We start from the raw sequence: 23785 nt of genomic DNA, 5'->3' as shown, positions 1-23785 counted from the left end.
AAGCAATAAATCAATCTCTTCCAGGTACTCAATACATTTATGTCTATTACAAATAAGAAATTATCATCATTTTTTGTTAAATATATCATAGTGATTAATAAGTATGCATTTTCTTTATTATAGTTGAATGGTGGAACAACTATGGCGACGAAGGTCCACATCTACAAAAGATTGCTGTTAAAATTTTAAGCCAAACTTGTTCTTCATCAGGTTGTGAAAGAAATTGGAGCACATGGTCATTGATTCACACAAAGTTGCGCAACCGTTTGGCAATGAAAAAAGTTGCATAAGTTAGTTTATATGCACTACAATATGCGACTTTGAGTTAAGAATTTGATGCAAGAGCGAAGCAATGAAGATTTATACAATCCAATTGATCTAAATCATATCTTTAATGATGATGATATATTAGATGAGTGGATACGAGAAGGAGATGAGCCTATTTTATCATCTGATAATTTGGATTGGTTGGATAAAGGTTTTCCCACTAATGAAGAAGGTAGAGAAAGAGATGTTGATTCATGTCGTAAAGGTAGGGCTTCTAGAACAATTTCTTCAAGTTCTAGTAGTGATGATGGTGACAATAGGGGTAGTAGGCGGGGTGGTGGCACTAGTGGGGGCAATAGAGGAGTTGGTGGCACTAGTGAGGGTACTGGAGGAGATGGTAGCATTGGGGGCGGTTATGTTAGTCAAAAGTAGATCCTGGCATGTCATGGGCACAAGGAGGTGAAAATTACTATGCCACACAAGATACAGATCATGGATATTGACCAAGGATATGGGAACAATGAAAGCATTTGGAAAGACTAACTACATTTCCCAGCGATGATGATTATTCTAGTGGGCATGATTATCATAGATCAAATCATCACCGTATTGATGAGCACTTACAAAATTTGGGTATAGGATCAAGGCCGTATTTCAGAGGGGTAGATGATAGATCATATCACAACTTTAGAGACCGTGATAGCTCTTCCAATACTTTTAGTAGAAATGATTTTAATCAATTTCCAATGATGCATCCAAAGGGATATTCAAATACTGGAACACGAGCTAGTGACTCATATGGATATGATCAATCTTCTAGTAGCAGTAGCATTGCTTATCGAGGTTTTGGATACTATCAAGCTGGTGTTGATCCCGAATAGCCTTCGAAACCATATTTTCCTGATTATGGATCATCAAGCCAATCATCTCACCCACCATATTCGAGTTATGAACAACTCTTTCAATTATATCCTCACTACGGGAATTGCCACCCCAATTTGTATGCTCTTCGTAGGACTGATGATGATGATTTTGAACCCTTTTGTCATTCAACATGGAATTGATTGTTGTATTGTATGTGTTGTTAGTAAAAATGTTATTATATTTGAAATAAAATAACTTTCTTTTTATTAGCATTATCATAAATAACTTTGAGCAGATACTTTTATAACTATATAAATAATGTTAAATGTGAGACAATTTTATTTTATTAATTTTTTGACCTTATTTTATTGTATATATTTTTATGATGATTTACATAATATTTTTATATTTTTTTAAATTTTCTAATTAACTTATTTTACGTATCGCCCGATACCAGACCAATACGCCTCGGGACCCTCCGAGTCAGTGACCGATACCACGACTTTGAACCATGCGATGTCGCCTAGGTGGGCAGACATTTAGCTATGTAATATGTGTAGGGGTATAATGCATGATGGTCTCCATGAGAAGAGTTGTAGGTAATGGTAAGGTGGTAGATGGTGGGCCCATCTTTAAGTACAATAATATCTAATATGGTAGCATTTAGGAGAGAGGTGATATAGGGGATGAAAAAATGAAATCTAGTTGAGTGGTATGTAGTGCAATAACATCTAATAAAGTAAAAAACAACTATCATTCCCACAAAGTTTATAGAGATGGGTCATCTAGTAACCTCAATCAGCAAAAAAGCAAGGAACCCTTCCCACACAAAGGTGTCATGAGAGATGATGAATATTCTATGTGCAAATCAAATAGGTCACCAACAACTATGTGGATTTTCAAAAACTAAATCCAACAACTACGTGGATTTTCAAAAACTAAATCCAGTCACAGATTTTGGACCATGAAGAAAAACAAAAAGGGGGAAAAAGTGGTTGTTGGATATTTTTTTAAGATAAATTTTAGATATTTTTAATTGGTTATTTGTATGATATTTTAAAAAGCAATGAAAACTCATTATCACCTTTAAATTCCCCCATATTGTTGGAAGATTATTTGATGATTTTTTCTGCCTTTTTTTTTCTAAAAAAATTCGGTTAGAAGATTGGGAACCCTTTGATCAATTAATTCAACCAAAAAACCCCTCAAAGCGCTTTTTTTCTGGTTCCTATAACAAAAATCTACTATGGTCTCAGGTTCTTAACAGCAACCGGTGTGGTCCCTCCATTTTTGGGATCTTTAACAAAAAATTTCATGGTAGCCCCCTCCTTAACTAAAATACACTTAAGCCAAACATATTTACAAGAAAATAAAAAAAAAAAACTCATAAATCTTATGACATAAGAAATAAGATGAAAATTTGGATAAATAGAATTTGAGCCAATGATGAATCAGAGAAAACGAGAAACGATAAGAAACCAGATAAAACGAGAAGGATGAACGAAGCAAAAACCTTAAAAGGTAAGAAATTTAATTGATTTAACTGAAAAGGTAAAGTAAGTTCAAATTTGAATTTGTAGTTGGTACCTATAGTTTTGATTTATTAAAAATAAAAATAAAAAGTTTAGATGGTGTTTGCTTTTTTACTTAATTATAAATAGAACCTTAATGTTTAATAATGTTAAATATTCAATTGTTTGTTTTTGTAGTATTTTATTTCTATTAAGTATTAAAATGTAAAAAAAAACCAATATATTATTTTTTTTATTTAAAAAAAAATTATATATTTTGATTTTTTCTATTTAGTAAAAAGTTTATAATAAGTCATGAAAAAGTAGAAAAACAAATCATCTAAATTACGAAAACAAATTACTTTTAATAAAAAGCCAGAAAAATAAACACCAGTCGCCAATTTCAAATTTATGAAGTGGAATTCCAATGCCCTAGATTGAACATTACTTTGAATTCTGGTTTTCTCTACGGATTTTTTTTCAAAGTATGAATTCTGGTTTGCTCTATGGATTTTTTTTCAAAGTCTTGATTTGGTTCAAAGGTCCGAGTTTTTCTTCAAAAAATCCCTCTCTGAGTCCCCAGTTCCCCACCAGAACTGCTTGGAGGGAAGCAAATGAATCTTCCATTTCTACCCCTTTGTGCCCTCCTCCTCCTCCTCTCCGCCTTCTCCTCTGCCGACATTCGCCCCGGCGCCACCCTCCACGCTTCCCACCTCAACGACACCTGGACCTCCCCCAACTCCACCTTCTCTCTGCGCTTCATCGCCGCCACCCCCACCTCCTTCTCCGCCGCCATCACCTGCGCCCACATTCCCATTTGGAGGGCCGGCGGCGCCTCACCCACCGTCGTCGACTCCGGAGGCTCCCTTCAGTTCCTTACTTCTGGCAACCTCCGCCTCGTCAACGGTTCCGGAACCATCCTCTGGGAGTCCGGCACCGCCGGGCACGGCGTCTCCCATGCAGTCCTCGACGACTCAGGTAACCTCGTCCTTCGAAACGGCACCATTTCAGTGTGGTCCACCTTTGAAAACCCAACAGATACTATTGTTCCCTCTCAAATTTTCACAAGCTCCAACACGTTGCGAGCTGGGTCATTCTCATTTAGCCTAACTAAATCTGGGAATCTCACTCTTAGATGGAATAATAGTATAGTGTATTGGAACCAAGGCTTGAACTCTTCAGTCAGTAGCAATTTGACTTCACCCAGTTTTGGAATTCAATCACTTGGGATTTTAACACTTTCTGATCCCACATTATCCGCCTCTGTAGTTATGGCTTACAGTAGTGATTATGCTGAAGGCAGTGATATGCTCAGATTTGTGAGGTTAGATAGTGATGGAAACTTAAGAATTTATAGCTTCGATAGGGGTAGTAGAATATCTACTGTGAGGTGGGCTGCTGTTAAGGATCAGTGTGAGGTTTTCGGATATTGCGGAGATCTGGGGATTTGTAGTTATCATGATTCCAGTCCGGTTTGCAGTTGCCCCTCTGAGAATTTTGAGCTTGTTGATCCCAAGGATAGTACTAAGGGGTGCAAGAGGAAGGAAGAGATTGAGAATTGTGCTGGGGTTGTCACCATGTTGGAGTTGCAGCATGCCAAGTTCTTGACCTACCCTCCAGAGTCCCCCTCACAAGTTTTCTTTGTTGGCATATTGGCTTGTAGGTTGAATTGTCTTATGGGAGGGGCTTGTGTTGCTTCAACTTCACTGTCAGATGGCACGGGCTCGTGTTATATGAAAGTTCCCGGTTTTGTAAGTGGGTATCAATCACCTACATTGCCTAGTACTTCATATATTAAGGTTTGTGGACCTGTGTCTCCAAACCCATCTGCATCTTTGAATGGTGGAGACGACACTTCTTGCAAATTGCATATGTGGATAGTCGCTGCTGTGGTTGTGGGTACCCTTTTGGGTTTGGTTTTACTGCAGGTGGGTTTGTGGTGGTGGTGCTGCTGTAGAAACAGCCCCAAGTTTTGGGGATCATCAGTTCCACATGCCCTTCTCGAGTATGCATCTGGTGCTCCTGTGCGGTTCTCATACAAGGACCTCCGCTATTCGACTAAGGGATTCAAGGAGAAGCTTGGAGCAGGAGGATTTGGGGCTGTTTACAGAGGGGTTCTTGCTAACAGAACCATTGTTGCAGTGAAACAACTTGAGGGCATTGAACAGGGGGAGAAACAGTTCAGGATGGAGGTTGCAACCATAAGTAGTACCCACCATTTGAATTTGGTGAGGCTGATCGGTTTCTGCTCTGAGGGACGTCACAGGCTTCTGGTGTACGAGTTCATGAAAAATGGATCCCTCGATATCTTCCTCTTTCCAACAGGAGGGCATTCAGGGAGATTGTTAAATTGGGAAAGCCGATTTAGTATAGCCCTCGGCACTGCGAGGGGAATCACATACCTTCATGAGGAGTGTCGAGACTGCATTGTCCATTGTGATATAAAGCCTGAAAACATTCTCTTGGATGAGAATTACAGTGCCAAAGTGTCAGATTTTGGCCTTGCAAAGCTCATAAACCTCAAGGACCATAGGTACCGAACCTTGACGAGTGTGAGAGGAACTAGAGGATATTTGGCGCCAGAATGGCTTGCAAATCTTCCAATAACTTCAAAATCTGATGTCTACGGCTATGGTATGGTGCTGTTGGAGATGGTGAGTGGGAGAAGGAATTTTGAAGTATCAGCAGAAAGTAATGGGAAAAAGTTTTCAGTGTGGGCATATGAAGAGTTTGAGAAGGGAAACATGGAGGGGATAGTGGACAAGAGGCTTGTTGACAGGGAGGTGAACATGGAGCAAGCCAAGAGGGCAGTTGAGGTGAGCTTTTGGTGCATCCAGGAGCAACCCTCTCAGAGGCCAACGATGGGGAAAGTAGTCCAAATGCTGGAAGGAATTATAGAGATTGAGAAGCCACCAGCCCCAAAGGCCGGTACTGAAGAGTGTACTGGAGAAAGTAGTCGAAATGTGAGTAGTAAGGTAGTGGCTGTCCCTCCCTCCTCATCTTCATTGCTGGAAAAAACAGGATGTTCATCATTTGTTTCAGGGAGGACTGTGGAGAAATCATCTCTTTCAGCAAGGAATGTGGAGATAGCCTCTGCATGCCTTTTGCAGTCAGAGGAGTCAGAAACTTAGCTCCAGACTTGGCACTTGCCCACAAGAACAGATTCCGTAACTAGTAGACTCCCAAAAATATAAACTGGTAGCACTTAAGTTGTTGCTCAAATACCCTATATATTTTGTAATTGTCTTAGAAAGTGTACCACATCGTAATTATGAAGACAGGAACTGGTATCAAAGACGAGCGGCTTGCCGTTTGTTCAAATTTGATTTTCAGTTCAAAGGAGGATTGAAACTTAAAACTTAAGATTCCGTTTTCCTACAGTTCCATCTTGTTGTTTCAGTTTCCTGCAAAAGGAGATGGGTTTTTTTTCTTTGGGGGGCCAAAAAGGAAAAATATCATTTCATTTAAAACTTTTACATCTTCAGAATGGGAAATCATTTAAATTCATTTTAAAAAATAAATGATTTTTTAAAACAAATTTTAAACTTTAAAAACTGTTTTCAAAGCCTATTTCGAACAGGCCAACAAGTTTCCATATATGAAAATTTGCACAGTTTAAAAAATGGGTTATTAAACTTAAACCTTGTTCATCCCTTTTTATCCTTTATCTAATCCTTCCCTTTCCGCTGGCAACCTTCGATCCGATTCAAAACCTTCACACAACTAAAGCCTTAGCCAGAAAAGGGGGAACAAAACCTCAGGATTCTTTTTTCAAGGCAAAAAAGTCAAATAATCTTTTTTTATTTTTTTTCCTTTAACATCTTATGAACTTTTGGCCACAAAATCATAGAAGCAAAAGTCATAATAACAACCTTCCAACTTCGCAAGAGGCAACCATCTTTATTAGTAAATTAGCTGTTAGTTGTCCTTTTCTTTATTAATCCTGTGTGGACCTAATTTGATTATTGGGAAAAAAAGAACAGCTGTCACCAGCGTTTCCTCAACACAGACAGGACAGCTAATTTAGGTGGTGCCAGAAACCACCCACACTCCATTTTTCTAATTGGAATACAAAGACCATCCAATCCAATTAGTTTGCACTCAGATTGAGACTGTTGGTGGATGAAGATCAGGGTATAAGATTTCATGCCCAACACTAAAATTCATCTCACAGTTGGTTTCTGTATGCATACAAACCACGCATATTTTCATTCATGCACGCATAAGAGAACATCCAATAGATCAAATAGGACCACTTAACCCACATACTGATCTAGACATAGTTGACACACAATTAAAATAAGATGGCAACATAACAGGAGTAGACTGTTAACATAAGCAATTAGGATGGCAAACAGGGCAAGAATCGATCCGGAATTGCTTTAACTCCAGTCAAGGCAGGACCCCAGGTTCACATGATCGATCTTAAATTCATGATACCCTGCCTAATTTTCCTATTTGTTTGCTTTTCTGGGTTTGAAAGCTCTCCAAGTTGCCATTACTTGAAGCTTCTACCCTCTACCACAAAATCAGAAAAAAGAGGAAATTTTCTCGTAGGAAAAGGTTAGAGCCTCAATCCTCCACTTGAGAGTAGAGGTGCACCATGTTGATGGGAATCATCAGAGTCCTTGTATACATGGCGCTTTTAGAGTTTCCACCCAAACAATAAAATAATCTGCAGACTAAATTATAAAGTGTTCTCTCTATATGCAATATAAACACAACTGTTACATGAAGAGCGACAAAAAATGGAAGCATAGGAGCACTGCAGTAAGAGAAAACTGGAATTTCAAATTTTATAAATAGAACAAAATTCCGTTCCTTGGAAGGAAAAAGAATTGGATCTTTCTTACAGTCCCCATGCCGGTGGCCTGACTCGTAGTATAAAGAAAACAGATGGCCCTACGGTGAAAAGTAATACAAAACAGATCACAGTCAGGCATGGTATACAACTATGTGAGGCTGCACAATACTGCAGCAGATGAGTCTGTTTAAACCCAATGGAGAAGACAAAAAAATTTGGTAAAACAACAAACAAGAAAAGAAAAATAGGAAGCAAAAAGAAACAACTATTACCATGAAAATACTGGCCTGCACACGCAACAACTGAACCTCAAGCAGCAAAACTGATGAACCAAACCAATCCCAGAAACCAGAAGAACCATTTGTCAAATTCACCTTGGGAGCATTCCAAAAATATACCCTCAGGTTTGGCCTCTAGTTTGTAATACCCCTCAGTGGGGCCTGACTGGTGCAACATGTGAAAATTCAAATATCTTCCATCCTATTTGAAATGGTCTTGCCGAAGAATTGTGATGAAATCAGGGGATACCTCATCATCATCCTTCTGCTTCCAAATGTTACCATTTACTTGGACAAGCCAGGATATTTGAGGAAGAGATGAATACACATCTGCACATTTTTCCAGAACCTCAAATTACACAATTGTAAGTTCTAGAACTTTCATCATAAAGAACAGGCAAATGTAGCAATCACATGGTGAAATCAAAACCAGCTAAAATTAACATTAATCTATGCCGATGCCTTTGGTGCCATAACTTTCCCATGTTAATCACAGTAGAAAATTAAACATTTAAGAACCTGTCTGAGAGCTTCCTGACCTCTGAAATTCATGTTTATTGGAGGTTTGAGTGAGATCAGTGAAGGGATGCTCACTCCCTATAGACCCATGAACTCAATCCAAATATAAAAAAAAACATTTGGCTATCTATCTATCCAATAAACATAGCCCCAACCCTCGATCCACTAAAGATAACAAAAAGCTTAGAAGTGTACTATATATCTACAACCTTACTCGGCTGGAGACCCTTCCCTTAGCAATTGAGAAGCCTTAAATTTTTGGCTCCAATGGCCAGGCAAATCGTTGTGTCTCTAGTATAAAGGTGATATGACTACAACCTTGCTCGTGTAAGTTGGTCAATGACATTGCATTATCAAGTAATGATGCAACTCAGATTTTCTTTTCTCTAGGGAAAGAGTTTGAGATCAATTAGGATACTCTTTTAGAATTGTTGCTTGGCCTGAGAAAGACATCTTTGCTTACCAGAGGATGTGCATTAGATCTACTAAAAGAAACTATGATGACATGAAATATGGGATGAAAAATAATAAGTTTTGTCTATTAGATTGACTATACATACAGTTTATATAGGAGATTGCAAGAGAAGAAATAGGAAACAAGAGATATAATAGGAAACTAACTTATTCCTAAATCATAAAACTATCTATTTAAAGAAATAGGAAACTAATAAAACTATCTATTTACAGAAATAGGAAACTAACATAATAGGAAAATAATTCTCCTATTCTATATACAGCTCAACACTCCCCCTCAAGTTGAGGAATAGATGTCTTCCATTCCCAACTTGAATACAAGATCATGAAACATTGAACTGTTAAGCCCTTTTGTTAGGATATCAGTTAATTGATGTTCTGATGGAACATAGGACATACACACTACTCCTTCCTCCAATTTTTCTTTGATGAAATGCCTATCAATTTCAATATGTTTTGTCCTATCGTGTTGTAGGGTTATGAGCAATATTGATAGCTGACTTGTTGTCACAATAGAGCTTCATAGGACCATCCCACTTGATTCTCAAATCATCTAAAATAATCTTCAGCCAAAGTAGTTCACACAACCCTTGAGCAATGGCCTTAAACTCTGATTCTGTAGATGACCTTGCTACCACATTCTGCTTTTTATTTCTCCATATTACCAGATTACCTCCAAAAAAAGTACAATACCCTGTAGTTGATCTTCGATCCACTAGGGAACCTGCATAGTCAGCGTCGATGTATGCTTGTAGAGCAAGAGCATTGTTTTTCTTGAACAAAATTCCTTTCTCGGGGTTACCTTAAGTAATGCAGTACCCTATAAGCAGCTTGAAGATTAGGTTCTCTTGGATCATGCATGAATTGACTGATCACGCTCACCGAGTAGGCGAAGTCTGGTTGAGTGTGAGCAAGATATATGAGCCTACCAACCAACCTCTAGTACATTCTTTTATCCACCACTGGTTCTTCTTTAGCTTCTCCCAACTTGTGGTTTGGATCCATTGGGGTAAAGACTAGTTTACACCCAATCTTCCCTATTTCTGCCAATAAATTAGTCACATACTTTTGTTAGAGATGAAGATCCCTTGTATGGAATATGCCACCTCAATACCGATGAAGTACTTCAGTTTCCCTAGTTCCTTTATCTCAAACTCTGTTGTTAATCTCTGCTTCACTTCTTGCTTTTCTCTCTCATCATTTCTAGTCACTATGATGTCGTCAATATAGACTAGAAGCGCAATTACTCCCCCTACAGCCGAGTGCTTAATGAAAAGAGTGTGGTCACCTTGGTTTTGTTTGTACCTAGACTCTTTCATGACTTTTGCAAATCTCCCAAACCAAGCCCTAGGAGATTCTTTTAGCCCATAAAGGGCCTTTTTTAGCTTGCACACCTTGTTACCTATGTTTCCCTCAAATCCTGATGGGATGTTCATGTAAATCTCTTCATCTAAATCACTATGAAGAAATGCATTCTTAACATCATACTGTAGGAGTTACCAATTGTAGTGGGCAGCCAGTGACAGCAGGATTCTTGCAGTATTCATTTTTGCAACTGGAGCAAAAGTCTCCTGATAATCAACTCCATAAGTTTGAGTGTACCCTTTGGCTACCAATCTTGTTTTATGTCTCTCAAGAGATCCATCAACCTTATATTTCAGTGTGAAAATCCACTTGCAATCAACAATGTTTTTCCCTTTCGGTCTTTCAACAATCTCCCATATTTTATCCTTTTCTAATGCACTCTCTCGTCTCTTATAGCATCCTTCCATCCCCATTTTGTCAATGCCTCAAAAACGGTGTTAGGGATGATAGTGGTGTTTAGACTCACAATAAAATTATTGTGGGCTGGTGATAGGTGCTTAAGAGACACATAGTGTGATAGTGGATAGAGTAGTCGGTTAGTGCATTCTCTGATGCCTTTTCTGACAGCAATAGGGCATTTGCCATGAAGATAGCTGAAGTGCAGGTTCCTAGAACTATTCACGAGGCTCTCAGTCAATCAGATTGGAGAAAGGCTGTTTTTTATGAGATGAGTGCTTTGGAAAAGACAAATACATGGGAAATTGTTGATCTATTGAAAGATAAGAATACGGTGGGATGGGAAGAGTTGAAAGGTTGAAGGCATGACTCATTGCAAAAGGATTTACTCAAGCTTATGGAGTTGATTAATAGGAGACATTTGCCCCAATTGTGAAACTCAATACTGTTAGAGTCTTACTCTATCTTGCTACTAATCTCGACTAGTCACTAAACAAGTTAGATGTGAAGAATGCCTTCCTCAATGGTGACTGGAAGGAGGAAGCCTATATGGAGATTCCCCTTGGCTTCGAAGGAAATAATGACTCTAACAAGGTATGTAAACTCCAAAAAGCATTATATGGCCTTAAACAGTCTCCTCGTGCTTGGTTTGACAGATTCACAAAGGTCATCAAGAAGAATGATTATACTTAGCGCCAATCTAATCACACCTTGTTTGTTAAGTTCTCTATAGCAGGAAAAATAGCTATTCTTATTGTGTATGCCAATGACATAAGTCTTAGTGGAGATTATGATGAAGGGAAAGTTAGTTTGAAAAATCTCCTTGCCAAGGAATTTGAGATAAAAGATTGGGATGGTCTTAAGATAGTCCTTTAGTTGACAAAGGACAATATCAATGGCTCATAGGGAAGTTGATATATCTTTCCCACACAAAACCAGATATCAGATTCTCCGTTAGTTTGGTTAGCAGATTTATGAATAATCCTACCAAAGAACACTTAGATGTTGTCTACAGAATCCTTCAGTATCTTAAACGGGCTCCTGGAGAAGGGTTATTTTTCAAAAAGAATCCTAACAGAGAAATTATGATTTACACTGACACAAATTGGGTTGGCTCTCCTATAGACCGTAGATCTACATCTGGTTATTGTTCATATGTCTAGGGCAATCTTGTAACATGGCAGAGCAAAAAGCAAACTATTGTTGCTAGTAGTGCTGAAAAGCCAATGGAATTTGCGAGGGCATGTGGATTAAGAGACTATTGGAAGAACTCAAGTTTCCTATTGATAGTCCTATGAGAATTTTTTGTGACAATCAAGCTGCAATTAGTGTTGCTAAAAATCTTGTTCATCACGACAGGACTAAGCATGTGGAGATTGACTGTCATTTCACTAAAGAGTAGATTGATAAGGGGATTATCACTCTTGAATACATGCCTATAGCTCTTCAGACAGCCGACATCTTCACCAAAGCTCTTCCTAGGGTCAACTTTGAAGAAATGAAGTCCAAGCTGGGCATGCTGAATATCTACAGCCCAGCTCGAGGGGGAATGTTAATTTCCATATGGATATCCCTAATTTGTTGGGATTTTTATTTTGTATTCAAACAGGGATTTGTTTCCCACTTTCTGTTTTGACTTTTTTTTTTTTTCCTTTTCTTAGGCATGTATCTCCTAGATTGTAGCTAGATTTTTATTTGACTGATTTGATTCTTAGCATATATAATTTCGATGTTGTACATGCTCTATAGAGAGATATAGAAATATACCAAGTTTTCTGCATATTGCTATATTATATTAGGGATATTACTGCAGTATTCTCTTTTTTAGATTTAAGAATATAAATAGGTGGAAAGGTATAACAAATATAACAAGACAAAAGCCTAAACCTCTTCCATCTTCTCTTTATTCTCTTTTCCACCTTTTACTTCCTATAATCACAAGTTTATAGTTCCAACTTGGTATAAAAGCACCATCCTAGGATTTCCCTTAAATTTTCCAAACCATGATATATATATATATCTATATATTTAAAGTCTACAGGATGGAATTGTGATGATGTCATGCTAATGTTGGATCTACTAATTTTTCTAGTAACTAAAGTGATATTTTCTAAGAGGTTTAAGTTGTTTGTCTAAACTTTTCTATTGTTTTATGATTTTCAGAATTTTAGCCTCAATGTTTGGACTTTCTGGATTTGGGACTATTTTGGTTATTGTTTTTTTGTTCAAATTGGTCCTTACGTAGGGCATAATATGGAACCCCACATTGCTACTCATCAAATTTTGTAATTCTCTTAAAAAGATTTCTGATTTGCTTCTGAAGTCATTTTGCAATAGAGTGATGCTCCTCGAGTTTGAGTTGTAGGATAAAATTCTTTCGACTGAGCAATCCAGAAATATATTGTCTGAATATCATAGCACTCTCAAAAGTTTGTCAGATCAGTTACTGCAAAATCAGCCTTTGACTACTGATTTAGAGTAACAAAATAGGCATTGGGAGGAGTTTGTGATTGCTTCCTTGCTATGAGATTTGAACTCTAATTTACGTGGTTTTAAATATCTGATTCTTGCTAGTGAGACCCTACTATTGTTGCTAATAATTATTCTTGAATTTCAGCTATTAAGGTCCTCTTTAAGGAAAAGCTCCACCGTGGCTCCTCCAGGCTCTTTTGCCCTAATATATCTTTCTTGGAGGTAATCTTGTTACTTGGCACATTAAGAAGCACAATCAGTTGTGACATTCTAGAGTTGAAATTCAGCATTGTGATATATCTCATGCTGCTTTGGAAATGTTATGGTTCACCCCCTTAGGTGTTGATGTTCCCATTCATGAAAATAATGTGACGATCAAATAACTATCTATATTGCTACTAATTTTGTCTTCCATGAGCATTCCAAACATACAGAAGTTGATTGTTATTTTATCCAAGATTTGTTGAAGCCTAAGTACAGTGTTATGCTTTATAGTTAATCTGATAACTACCTAGTCACCAATTTTATGAAATCATTGCCTCATCATACCTTTCAATGCTTGCATTCCAATCCAAGCATATTTAATTTATATGCTCCACCTTGAGGGGTACAGTTAGAGTGTACTATTGCTATGTTAGAGTTTATTCTTGTTATATTTATATTAGGGATAATCTTCTCTTTTTTAGATGCAGTAATATAAATAGGTGAATAGGTATAGGACAGTTAACAAGAAGAAAACCTAAACATCTTCCATCTTTTCTTTCTTCTCCTTTTCCGCCTTCCACATCCAAGAATTACCAGTTTATAGTCTCAACTTAATGTAAGAGAATATGATCAAGACTGATTTACCAAAGACCAACCTCTCCTATTAAAGCTAATGTAAAGGAAGAATTTTATCCCAAACAGCTTTCCAAGCTAAGAAACCCACTTTTATGGATCCTAACAAGCCCCATACTTCTTTTGGAGTAAAGCCTACGCCATTCTTTGGCTCCAAAGAGGAATAAAAAAATTTAAATGAGAACTTACCATCATTGGAGCCCCTTTAGAATAAACAATCCTCGCACTTCCTTGGCACCCCTCTCTTGAAGCCTTAAAAACAAAGATACCTTTTTTCGTATATAAGCTTGAAAAAAGAGATACTACCCTCTACAACTTCCAATCATGTAATTACCCCAAGAAACAAGGGTTCCAATTAATGTTTTTAGAACTAGAAAAGTTACTAGTTCACAGTTTATTGACCGAACCAATTGTCCAATAGTGGCCAAGCTATAGTGTCAGCATGAGATCATAAATATATAATTTATATTTTATTAAAATTAAAAATAATGATAAAAATTTGGAAATATATTTAAATAATTAAAAACCTTACTAAGATGTCATTTTTTATTTTCAATACTATCAAATTAAATCATGATAAGGATTAACAAAATATATTAATATCTTTAATTTTATTATATAAAATATGTATAGTATTTAAGGGTAAAGGTTTATTCAAGACAAAAAAAAAATCTATTATCTAATTTTATTTATATGTCAAAAGTTATATATCCCATTATTTTATAATTTTAAAAATTATTATGCTATTTTCATACTTATAATTATAAAAATAAACATGAAGTTAAATATTTAAAAAACTAAATAATTTAAAAAATAATAATAATAAGATTATATTATTTGCAACAACTCTTTTTAACAAAAAACTAAATTAGCCTAGTGATTTCCTTTTCTTCATGCACAAATGTGTTCAGTGTTCAAATCCCACTATTGCAATAAAAAATTTTTGAGCATTTCTATAACATTTTCTAAACTTACCCATCCTACATCAGAAAAAGTAAGAAACTAATGAGGTCCTTAAATTGAAAGTGTTGTGAAATGGGCTTACAATTCAACACAGCTCATCAACCATATGAATGACAACTCAGTTTGTTGAGCCTACCCCACTCGTGCTTGTTTTGGACTGAATTTAAAATATGCCCAAGCCATATGTGACTGACCCACCTGGTTCCCACATAACCCGCTGGTTCGCAGAATTCAACAGTTCAACCACCAGTTCAAGCGACTCTCCACCAGTTCGAAATGTAAATTGTCCAAAAGTGAGAATCAAACCAAAGATGTGTCCACTTGATGGTTGAACTGGTCAGTCCAATATGGTTTTCAAAACATTGGAACCAAGTGGCTCCATTTCTTTCCCATTGAGAAGCATTTGGAACTTGAGGGTGCAGCCTAAAGTTAGCTTTTTTACTTGGGAGGCAATGTGGAGAAAAGGGAGGCAATGTGGAGAAGAGCTTTAACCTTGGATCTAGTTCAAAAAAGAGGGTGATCCTTAGCAAATAGATGTTATATGTGCCATAAGGATGAAAAGACCATAGATCACCTTCTTATTCACTATGTAAAAACAAAGGTTTTATGAGAATTGCTCTTTACTCTGTTTAAGGTGTCATAGGTGCTTGCTTCCCTTGTCGGTTAGACAAACTCTATTGGGGCATGGTTCTTTTGTGGACAAAAAACACAAGAAGGTTTAGAGAGCAGCTCCATTATGCATCTTTTGTAAGGTGTGGAAGACAAGGAATAGAATGACCTTCGATGATGACATGCTTTTGATACAAAGGCTAAAAAGTTTTTTTGTATGATCTTTTTGGTTAGAGACAAAGTTGTTTATAGAAGATTATCCTCTATCATATCAATTTGGAGAAAAGAAAATCCTGGTCAAAACCCTTAGAGAGAGTAGAATTCTTTTTTTTTTTTTGGGAAATTAACTAGAAAAAGGCATATTCAAAATCATCTGATTCTGGGTCCCTTAATAATGAGATCAGGCCATCAATATTAGACACCAATTTGCTATCTAACTTAATCCCATAAATCATTGGCATATTTACTAGCAACACAAAAGTCATTTATCTTCTTTTCAAGGATGGGTGCTAAGTGGCCTCAATATCCTTTATTTTACCTACCACTTTAACTTTGCTAGAAGAAAGTTTTTAATGTTGGCGGAGGAGGCCTCATATTGCACATGAGATTTCTTGTTCATTAACTTTGATAGGCAAAAATCTAAAGAATTTTTTTAAATTTCTCAAGTGATTCATAGAAAATTTTACAACTCCATTCATTTGGAATTATTAAGCTCAAGTAAGTTGTTCCGTGAATTTTTTTTTACTATAAATGATCAAGTATATTCTTTTGTAAATCATAAAAATGCTTACATAATTTTGAAGTACTGAAATTAGGCATTATTTTGAATTTTTTATATTTTACCTTGCATGTGCATTCTAACTATCTAACCCTCATCAACAAGTGAAAAGATGTTAACCTTTATTTCCCTTAGGGGGTAATGATGATCAAAACCCAAACAATAGAATAGTTACTAACCTATGGTATATAATTAGATTAGTTTCAGTTTCGGCCACGAACATGTAAGGAATATATGAGGATAGTGACTTCTGTAAGTCCCACTATGAAAGACACTTTTTGTTAACAACCAAAATTCTTGACCATATATGCACATTTATCGAAAAAATTTGTTAGAGACGGTTCTAGAAATTAGCACATGTAATGCATGTTTATTTTGCATGATTAGGTTCATGTTGCAAATATTTCCTTTTTTTTTTTTCCTTTTTTAAGAAATAAATTGACTGGACCTCTTACCTGTTATTGTGCTTTCAAGCTACTCATTTCACTAAATACTTTTAGGTACACTTGATTCTAGTAAGGAGTGACATAGGTAGGAGTTCGAGAAGTCCATTTATTTCTTTAGCTGTGAGATTAGTTTAATTGGATACATTTTGTTATTAGTGGTTTATTTTGCTATTACTATTTTGGGAGATCATCATAGTTTGATTCATGGATTTTGAATAGAAATACAATTTCTTGTTAAGATATTTTGTTGGCTTAATCACTCCTTTAGATAGGTTTGGTGATTAGCATGTTGTTAATTATTTCAACTTGTTGGGTGACTCTCATGTCAAGCCTTCGGGCTTCCCTTGTGAAATGACCATGGAACCCTAGCATTCAGGTTCAAGTCATTAGAGAGCCCCTAGTGTGGAAATCTATTTGTCTGACCCCATAAAGGATGATTGTATATGTTAACCTAAAATCCCATAGGACACAACGAAGAGGTTATATCTACATAGAGGTAATTGCAATATCCCACATCGGTTAAGAAAATAAGTTCTAGACACTACATATATATATATATATATATATATATATGTATAATGAGCTTCTTTCAATTTGTGTACACATAATTTAAAGCTATGAAGACCTAATAGTTCCAAAGTAAACAATATTTACACAGGAGGGAACCAATCATTGTAAATGGTATTAAAGACGATCACCGACTCCGATGTGAGACTCTATTTTTTTTATCTCACAAGGGGTGTTTATCTATTTGGTCTTGCAATCCTTTAGGACACAATGAGAATATTATGTCTGTATAAGAGAATGATTGTGATATCTTAGATCCAATAGGAGAAAAAGTTTTTATACCATATATATGAGCTTCTCTTACTAACGTAAACGCATTCCAAAGTTGTGAGGGCTCTTTAGGCCCAAAGCAAATAATATCTACATATAATGGAATGGGTTTTCACAATCAATCTATTTCTTCCTTTCCTTTTTATCATAAAGTGCATTTCATACAATTAACATGACTTCTCCAAAATAAATTTTTAAATTTGACTATTTTTTTTCTTTTAAAAACTATATAAACAATTGCATCATATATGATAGACAATATCTTGTATCATTTTATCATGTACCATATTGTGTATCATATATGCTTCATAACATACATGTAAGATGACGTACTTAGAGAAATTTTGTTTTTATAAGAAAAAGTATCATAAGTTTTTCACAATCATAAGAGCAAGAAAACCACAGATACACAACCTCTATCCCAAGAATCATGCATCAGATAAGTCCAAAACTCAATCCTGGAACATCCCAATCATGAATAGGGGAACACACCTCTCAGCCAAGCTACCTATGGCAGCACATGCCCACACACACACAGATTTACATGCGCAATCATGAGGGTTGACAGGTTCACTGGCATGAATTTATAAAAATTAGATCCAATCTACTGAAAGAGGTTTCCAATTCCCATGAGCATGGATAAGTGCAACACAGTGCCTATGCATGGTACTTATATGCACAATCATGAGGCCACTCAATGGCATGAATTAATACATACTGGATCAAATCTACTGAAACACCTTTTTAATTGCCACAAGCATGAATAAGTGCAACACATTGCCTATGCATGGTTTGTCAGAGATTTTCTTGCATGTACATACCTGTAATAAGAGGTGGATCTGGTTCTCTTGTACTATGCAAAACCATAGTGCCAGAAAGCACAGTTATGAATCCACACAGCACTGAAACAATACTGCTAGCACTCTGACCAGACCAATCCTAAAATAACAGAGAAGTATGTTACAGTTTAAAACAGAAAAGGAAGAAGCATTTCAATATATTGAACATGGAAGTACCTTGAACATTATGGCACTGGCCAAAATTGTGAATGATGTGAACAGAGCATAATATATTGGAGAAACAACCGCTGTGTTGAATGTATCCAAAGCCTGGAGACAAGCCAAACTCAGTCATTAATCTAGATTGTTTTCTAAAACAGACCTTGGCAGACTAAGAAAATAGCAAAAATGAAAGTGAAAATGTTCACATCTTTAATCAAAATGGTAGGCTCTGGCACTAAATATTGCTTTTCTAATTCCCCAATATCACACAATCTAAACATTTTTAGCATTTCCTCGAGCTGGTATACAATAAATTATCCACAATATGTTCTTTCATGGTCTCATTACATTCGTATTAATGTTGTCTAACTGCAAACTCAACTACTTTTGAATCTAACTCAATAGTTCAAATATAGCAGGAAAGGATATGACAGTTCTAATAAGCACATTATTCTTATCAATCTGAGAGGTCGTAGAATCCCAAATATTCCTCAGTTCTACATATTTATTTTGATGAGATCCACTTCAATAAAAAAACATGCTGTTAATATTTAAATAAAACAAAGAATCCAACCATTACTAAAACAACAATATGACACTTTAAGAAACTGAGAAGCAGCAATACAGAGACTTGACTTGTCTTTATCTACAAAACTCAAACTCAGCTAATAGATCCTACACTGGTTTTGACAACCCAAACCAAAACCAAACCTCCTCCTCCATCTTTCCACATGGTTCAACAAAACTTTTGAAAACAGAAGATCAACCCCAAAATCCACCAATTCTGTAAACTACCACCCGGTAATGAGGAAAAAAAATGCAATTAAGGAAAAAAAGAATGAAAGTAATCATGGCCTTCTGAACCATATGTGGTGGATTACCGTTTTGACAACAAAGTAGGTAGCTCACTTTTATACAGTCTATAATCCCAAGAGAATAGAAGCTGACAAACTAAAAGAAAATATGAGAATGCAAAACGAAGAAGATTATAAGACTTCCAAATATGAGACAAAATTCTCACAGTTAAACTCAGAAAGTGCAAAACACAAAACAAAGAAGACCAGTATTAAGTACCTTTCTTCTGATTAGTTAGCATGCTTTGATTTGAGAGTATATACTCCACCAAAATAGAAAAGAGGATGCAACCCTGCATGTAACATCTATATCTTATTGAATTTTTCAACTTGTAGCTTTTCTTTGAACGTGTTACACTTCTAAGACCATAAAACATTAGTCTTGTTAAGTAGCCAATTTTATCCAAATGCTTAAACTATTAGGTAGTGAGTCGACCATGTACATCATAAAGCCCTAACACCCTACCAAATATGCAATCTCACCTGCACATGGGCTCAACAAATGCCAGATTTCATCTAAAAGTTTAAACTGTTTGATAATAGACCAATACACATCAAGCTGAACTTAGGCTAAAATGTACCTTAAAATATCAAAGGATAATCTCCATCCAGATGCTTATTAGATCTATTTGGGGCAAATGGGATTAAAAATTAAAATAAATAAATAAATAACGAAAACAAAACAAAGAAAAAAAACCAAAGAAAGGGCCCTAAACCTTTCAATGGTGTATGACCACATGCCTTCAGTTAAATGTGAATAAGTGGTTCACTAAGAGTAGAATTACTTGACTTAAAAGATGAAGTCTATAACTTTATGGAACATTAACTTGGACGCAACAAAATTTGGTTAACTGAATTCTGACTTTGATCTGAAAGTTAAGCTTTAAAGAACATGCAAAACGCATAAACAATCATGATAATAATTAAGCATGAGGATGTGACACAACCTTGTCTGGTTAAGCCTTCCTATTAGAGACACTCACTGTATGACCAATGGCCCATATAGGTTTATGTCAACAACCAAAGTGAACTCTTAACTTTCATGAGAACTCTTAAAGTAATTACCAAGTACTAATTAGAAGGGACCAATAGATGAGAATTTAATACAACCTGCATCTGACTAGGTAATTCATCTATCCACTCAACAAAAGGGAACCCTGTGATCCCATTTTCCAATGATTTTCTGTTTCTTTTAGTTAACCTTGGTCAATAGCAAGGAGAAGAAAAGATGCAGCAGGATTCTCTATTCGCTAATAAAGTGGAAGAATTAAAATAGCAAGTTACAAAAATTTGTGAAACTGGAAACTGGAAACAACATCAAAATCCAGTATCAAAGTAAAGGTTCCAGAAATCAATTTTCAGTATCATGTATCACAAGGTAGAGCCTTGCTTTACTTCCCATGGGGTCCAATTTCCCAATTTATTGCCTATTTCTTTTAGATAACCTAAGTCATAGCAAGGAGCTAGGAAAAGATGTAAAATGATTATCTATTTGCTGATAATTGACAATGGAGAATTCATATACCATGTTGTGATATGGAAAAATGTGACCTTCAGAAATAGGGAAAATGCTTCAAGTAAGTGACCAATCTTACAAGTGAATAAGGCAAAGTGACTTTGGGAGTTGGGAAAAAGAGATCACTAACATGCAGAAACTAGTAATAATAATTGAATGCAGTGTGTTAGTAAATGTTCCACGAAAATTTTCAGTATCATGTATTGTAAGGTAGGCTAAATTTTTAAATAAAATGAAAAGAAAAAGAAAATATGTGCAACATTTTCTAATTTCATTCGGCATTACCTTTAACAGTGAATAGGGATGACAATGTGGTTTTTCTAGGTATCCGCCCCCAATAGGACAGGTTTGTGAAAAACCTAATTTGGTTTGAAAAGGGCCAAGGCAGATCTTGCCCCGTTTATATATGATTAAATAAAAATAATTTAATTTGATTTTTTCTTTTTTCTCTTTTTTTAACACAATTTTTTATAAAAAAAAAATTATATCTTTTATAAATATAGTATAAAAACTTATAAATTTTTATCTATAAATTATATTTATTTTTAATATCATTAGAAATTTTAAAATAATAAACAATTAACAGAATTAAATGGGGCAAAGTAGGACGGGGCTTGTATGGAAAATTTCTCTACCCACATCGTTTAAATTTTTGTCAAGACAAGGATGGGAATTAATTTATATAACTAGGGCGGAGATTGGATGGGGGCAACCTGCCTTGAACCCGTCCCGTTGTCATCCCTAATAGTGAATCATACTACATTTAATTGAGCCAATATCACATTTTTCGATACCACTGTTACCACTAAAGTTGTTGCCCCTTATGACATATGCCCCTTCATTGGATGGGAGGTGACCTTCACTACTCACCATCAGCAACCTCCAATCAAGTATCAACTTTTTCTAATATGATGTCATTTTTATTTTATCTATATATGTCATGATAATAGAGAAGCATGAGATGAAAATTGTTGCTGCTTTCATATTGTTGCAATCATCACACACCAATCTGAATTGACCATTAGTGGGGTTTCGTGGGAAGCAAACCTTCTCATAAGCTATACCTAACATCCAACCTCACCAAAGGGCTCCATCTATTCCAATAGAGAATTGAGAGACTAAAGAAAATTATTTTCATGAATCCTAACTTCGGTATTGATACAAGATGGTTATGGCTATGTACAACATGCATACCCTTGCCAATACCCTAACCTTGCCAATATGACTGCACATGACTAATGAACAAATCAAAGAAGTACAACACAACAATAGTCAATGGTCATTTAACTATCATTTCACTCCTTCGTCAGAAGTTCTTGTCACAAGGATATTCTCTTATTTAGGTCCCAATAACTAGCTAACAAAATTTTCCACCAGAAAGAAGGGCATCAATGCTTGAATGATTTGCTCAAAGGTCTTAACTAGATTGACCTTTCCTTTTTTTCCCCAAGTTTTCAATATATTTGTTTATTTTTTCATAGAAAGCAAAACCATCTTTCATTTTTTTTCTTTTTTTGTGGTGTAAATTGCTATGACAACAAAAGTGTCAATACAGGGTGAACCCTAGTACATGGAATGCAGTGTTTTGAAATGTTATTGAGGCTTATGCCTTGAGACCTACCTCAAGGCTAGACTATCTAAATTAGCCTTCAAGAGATAGCCTTAGGGTAATTAAGGCTTAAGCCTCAGCATAACAAGACTTAGAGCTTTGAGGTTATAGTCTCAGGACTATTAAGGCTTTAAGCCTTAAATATTCAAATGGTTTTCATGTGTTTGGAACTTTTGTGGGCTTTTTGGTACATACTTTATAAGAGGTTTAAGCCACAATACAATGATTTTTAATGGGTTTTATCCTCTTGTGGGCTTTTGCTTATGATAGTATAAGTTTCATCTTAGTCTAGGCTTGGGTTAAACATTTTGCAAAATAACAGTTTTGTTTACTTCCAATTGTCTCTTTAAATGGAGGGGGAAAAGGGAAATTTGGGTTAAACCTTTTTACAAAATAACATTTTTGTTCACTTCCAACTATCCCTCTAAATGGAGGGGGAAAGGAAGATTGAGAAGAAGAAAAGGGGGAACTAGTGAATGAGCTTGTATATAATCATCATCTTATTATTTTTTTTATTGCCAATAATAATATTTTGTAACCAAGCGCCAAAAAATAAAATAAAATAAAATAAAATAGTGTACCAAGGTACATAGGTTGTATACAATGCGCGCTAAAGGATCAACAAATAGTCTATCTTTTAGCAAGAACTCAACCAACAACATTATCTTATAATTAATAAATAAAGAAAAATACCACTAAAATTGATGTATGAAGAAAAAGAATGCATTGAAATTAACACTGATGGAAAGGATAATAGAGAATTGGATATAATTATGATTCATTGGAGAATCCGACTAGTAATAGTGATGATAGTGCTGAAGATTATTTGATGTAATCACAAGAAAGTTGAACTTTAGAAAAGAGGAGGAATTAAATTAAAAATTATTGACAATGACAAACAATTAATTTTGTATTTATGAATTTTATGGTTTTTTATTCTTTAATGTTAATGTGATTTTATTAATATTTTTTATGATTTTTTTTAGAATATTATTATTATTTTTTATTTATTTGTTTAAGTTGAGGCTTACGCCTCACCTCATTTGGGCAAAACATCTCAAAATTGCCTTCAGCCTTTTACAACATTGATGGAAAGTATAAAACTCTCAAAAGAAAAAAAGCAAGCAAAAGCAAATGCTAAAGGCCACCAACTCAAGATATCATGAAATTTTCTAAGAGTCAAAGAAAGATAAGTTTCCCTCCTTTGCCCATGAAAGAGAAACCTAATCAAAGATGCTCATGTTTCTTTCCACAAGCAATAGAACAAGCTATGCAATGCCAAATTCCAAACTTCCGTTTGCTCTTCCTTATAAACCTACAATGCCAACAAACCTTAGTTTCCCTACAAAGAAAGGCATTACTCAAGAAATGTCATAAGCCAAGAA

The 23785-nt window shown here is 35.6% G+C and overlaps 2 protein-coding genes across 4 annotated transcripts in view; one reads left to right on the top strand and one right to left on the bottom strand.

The window, feature by feature from the left end:
• Nucleotides 1–3045: 3045 nt before the first annotated feature.
• Nucleotides 3046–6022, top strand: LOC100266623 (G-type lectin S-receptor-like serine/threonine-protein kinase At1g34300). The gene has a single exon (XM_002267280.4). It carries the CDS (start codon nt 3257–3259, stop codon nt 5771–5773), a length of 2517 nt encoding a protein of 838 aa, XP_002267316.1. The 5' UTR covers nt 3046–3256; the 3' UTR covers nt 5774–6022.
• A 1303-nt stretch (nt 6023–7325) lies between these two features.
• Nucleotides 7326–23785, bottom strand: part of LOC100254444 (probable magnesium transporter NIPA6) — a 28541-nt gene continuing 12081 nt past the window's right edge. For 2 of the 3 annotated variants that reach the window (XM_010666726.3, XM_010666728.3), the window contains exons 7-11: nt 18437–18529; nt 18242–18359; nt 7975–8054; nt 7719–7890; nt 7414–7544 (exon numbers count right to left, since the gene is read on the bottom strand). In XM_010666726.3, the coding sequence (XP_010665028.1) occupies nt 7756–7890; nt 7975–8054; nt 18242–18359; nt 18437–18529 (426 nt within the window). In that variant the 3' untranslated portion in view covers nt 7414–7544; nt 7719–7755. Of the gene's footprint in view, nt 7545–7718; nt 7891–7974; nt 8055–18241; nt 18360–18436; nt 18530–23785 lie in introns of all 3 variants that reach the window. The other variant, XM_010666727.3, reaches the window with a different exon arrangement.

This window comes from Vitis vinifera, chromosome 18 (assembly GCF_030704535.1).
Source record: "Vitis vinifera cultivar Pinot Noir 40024 chromosome 18, ASM3070453v1".
Classification (NCBI taxonomy): Eukaryota; Viridiplantae; Streptophyta; class Magnoliopsida; order Vitales; family Vitaceae; genus Vitis; species Vitis vinifera.
This window is presented reverse-complemented; position numbering and strand designations above follow the sequence as displayed.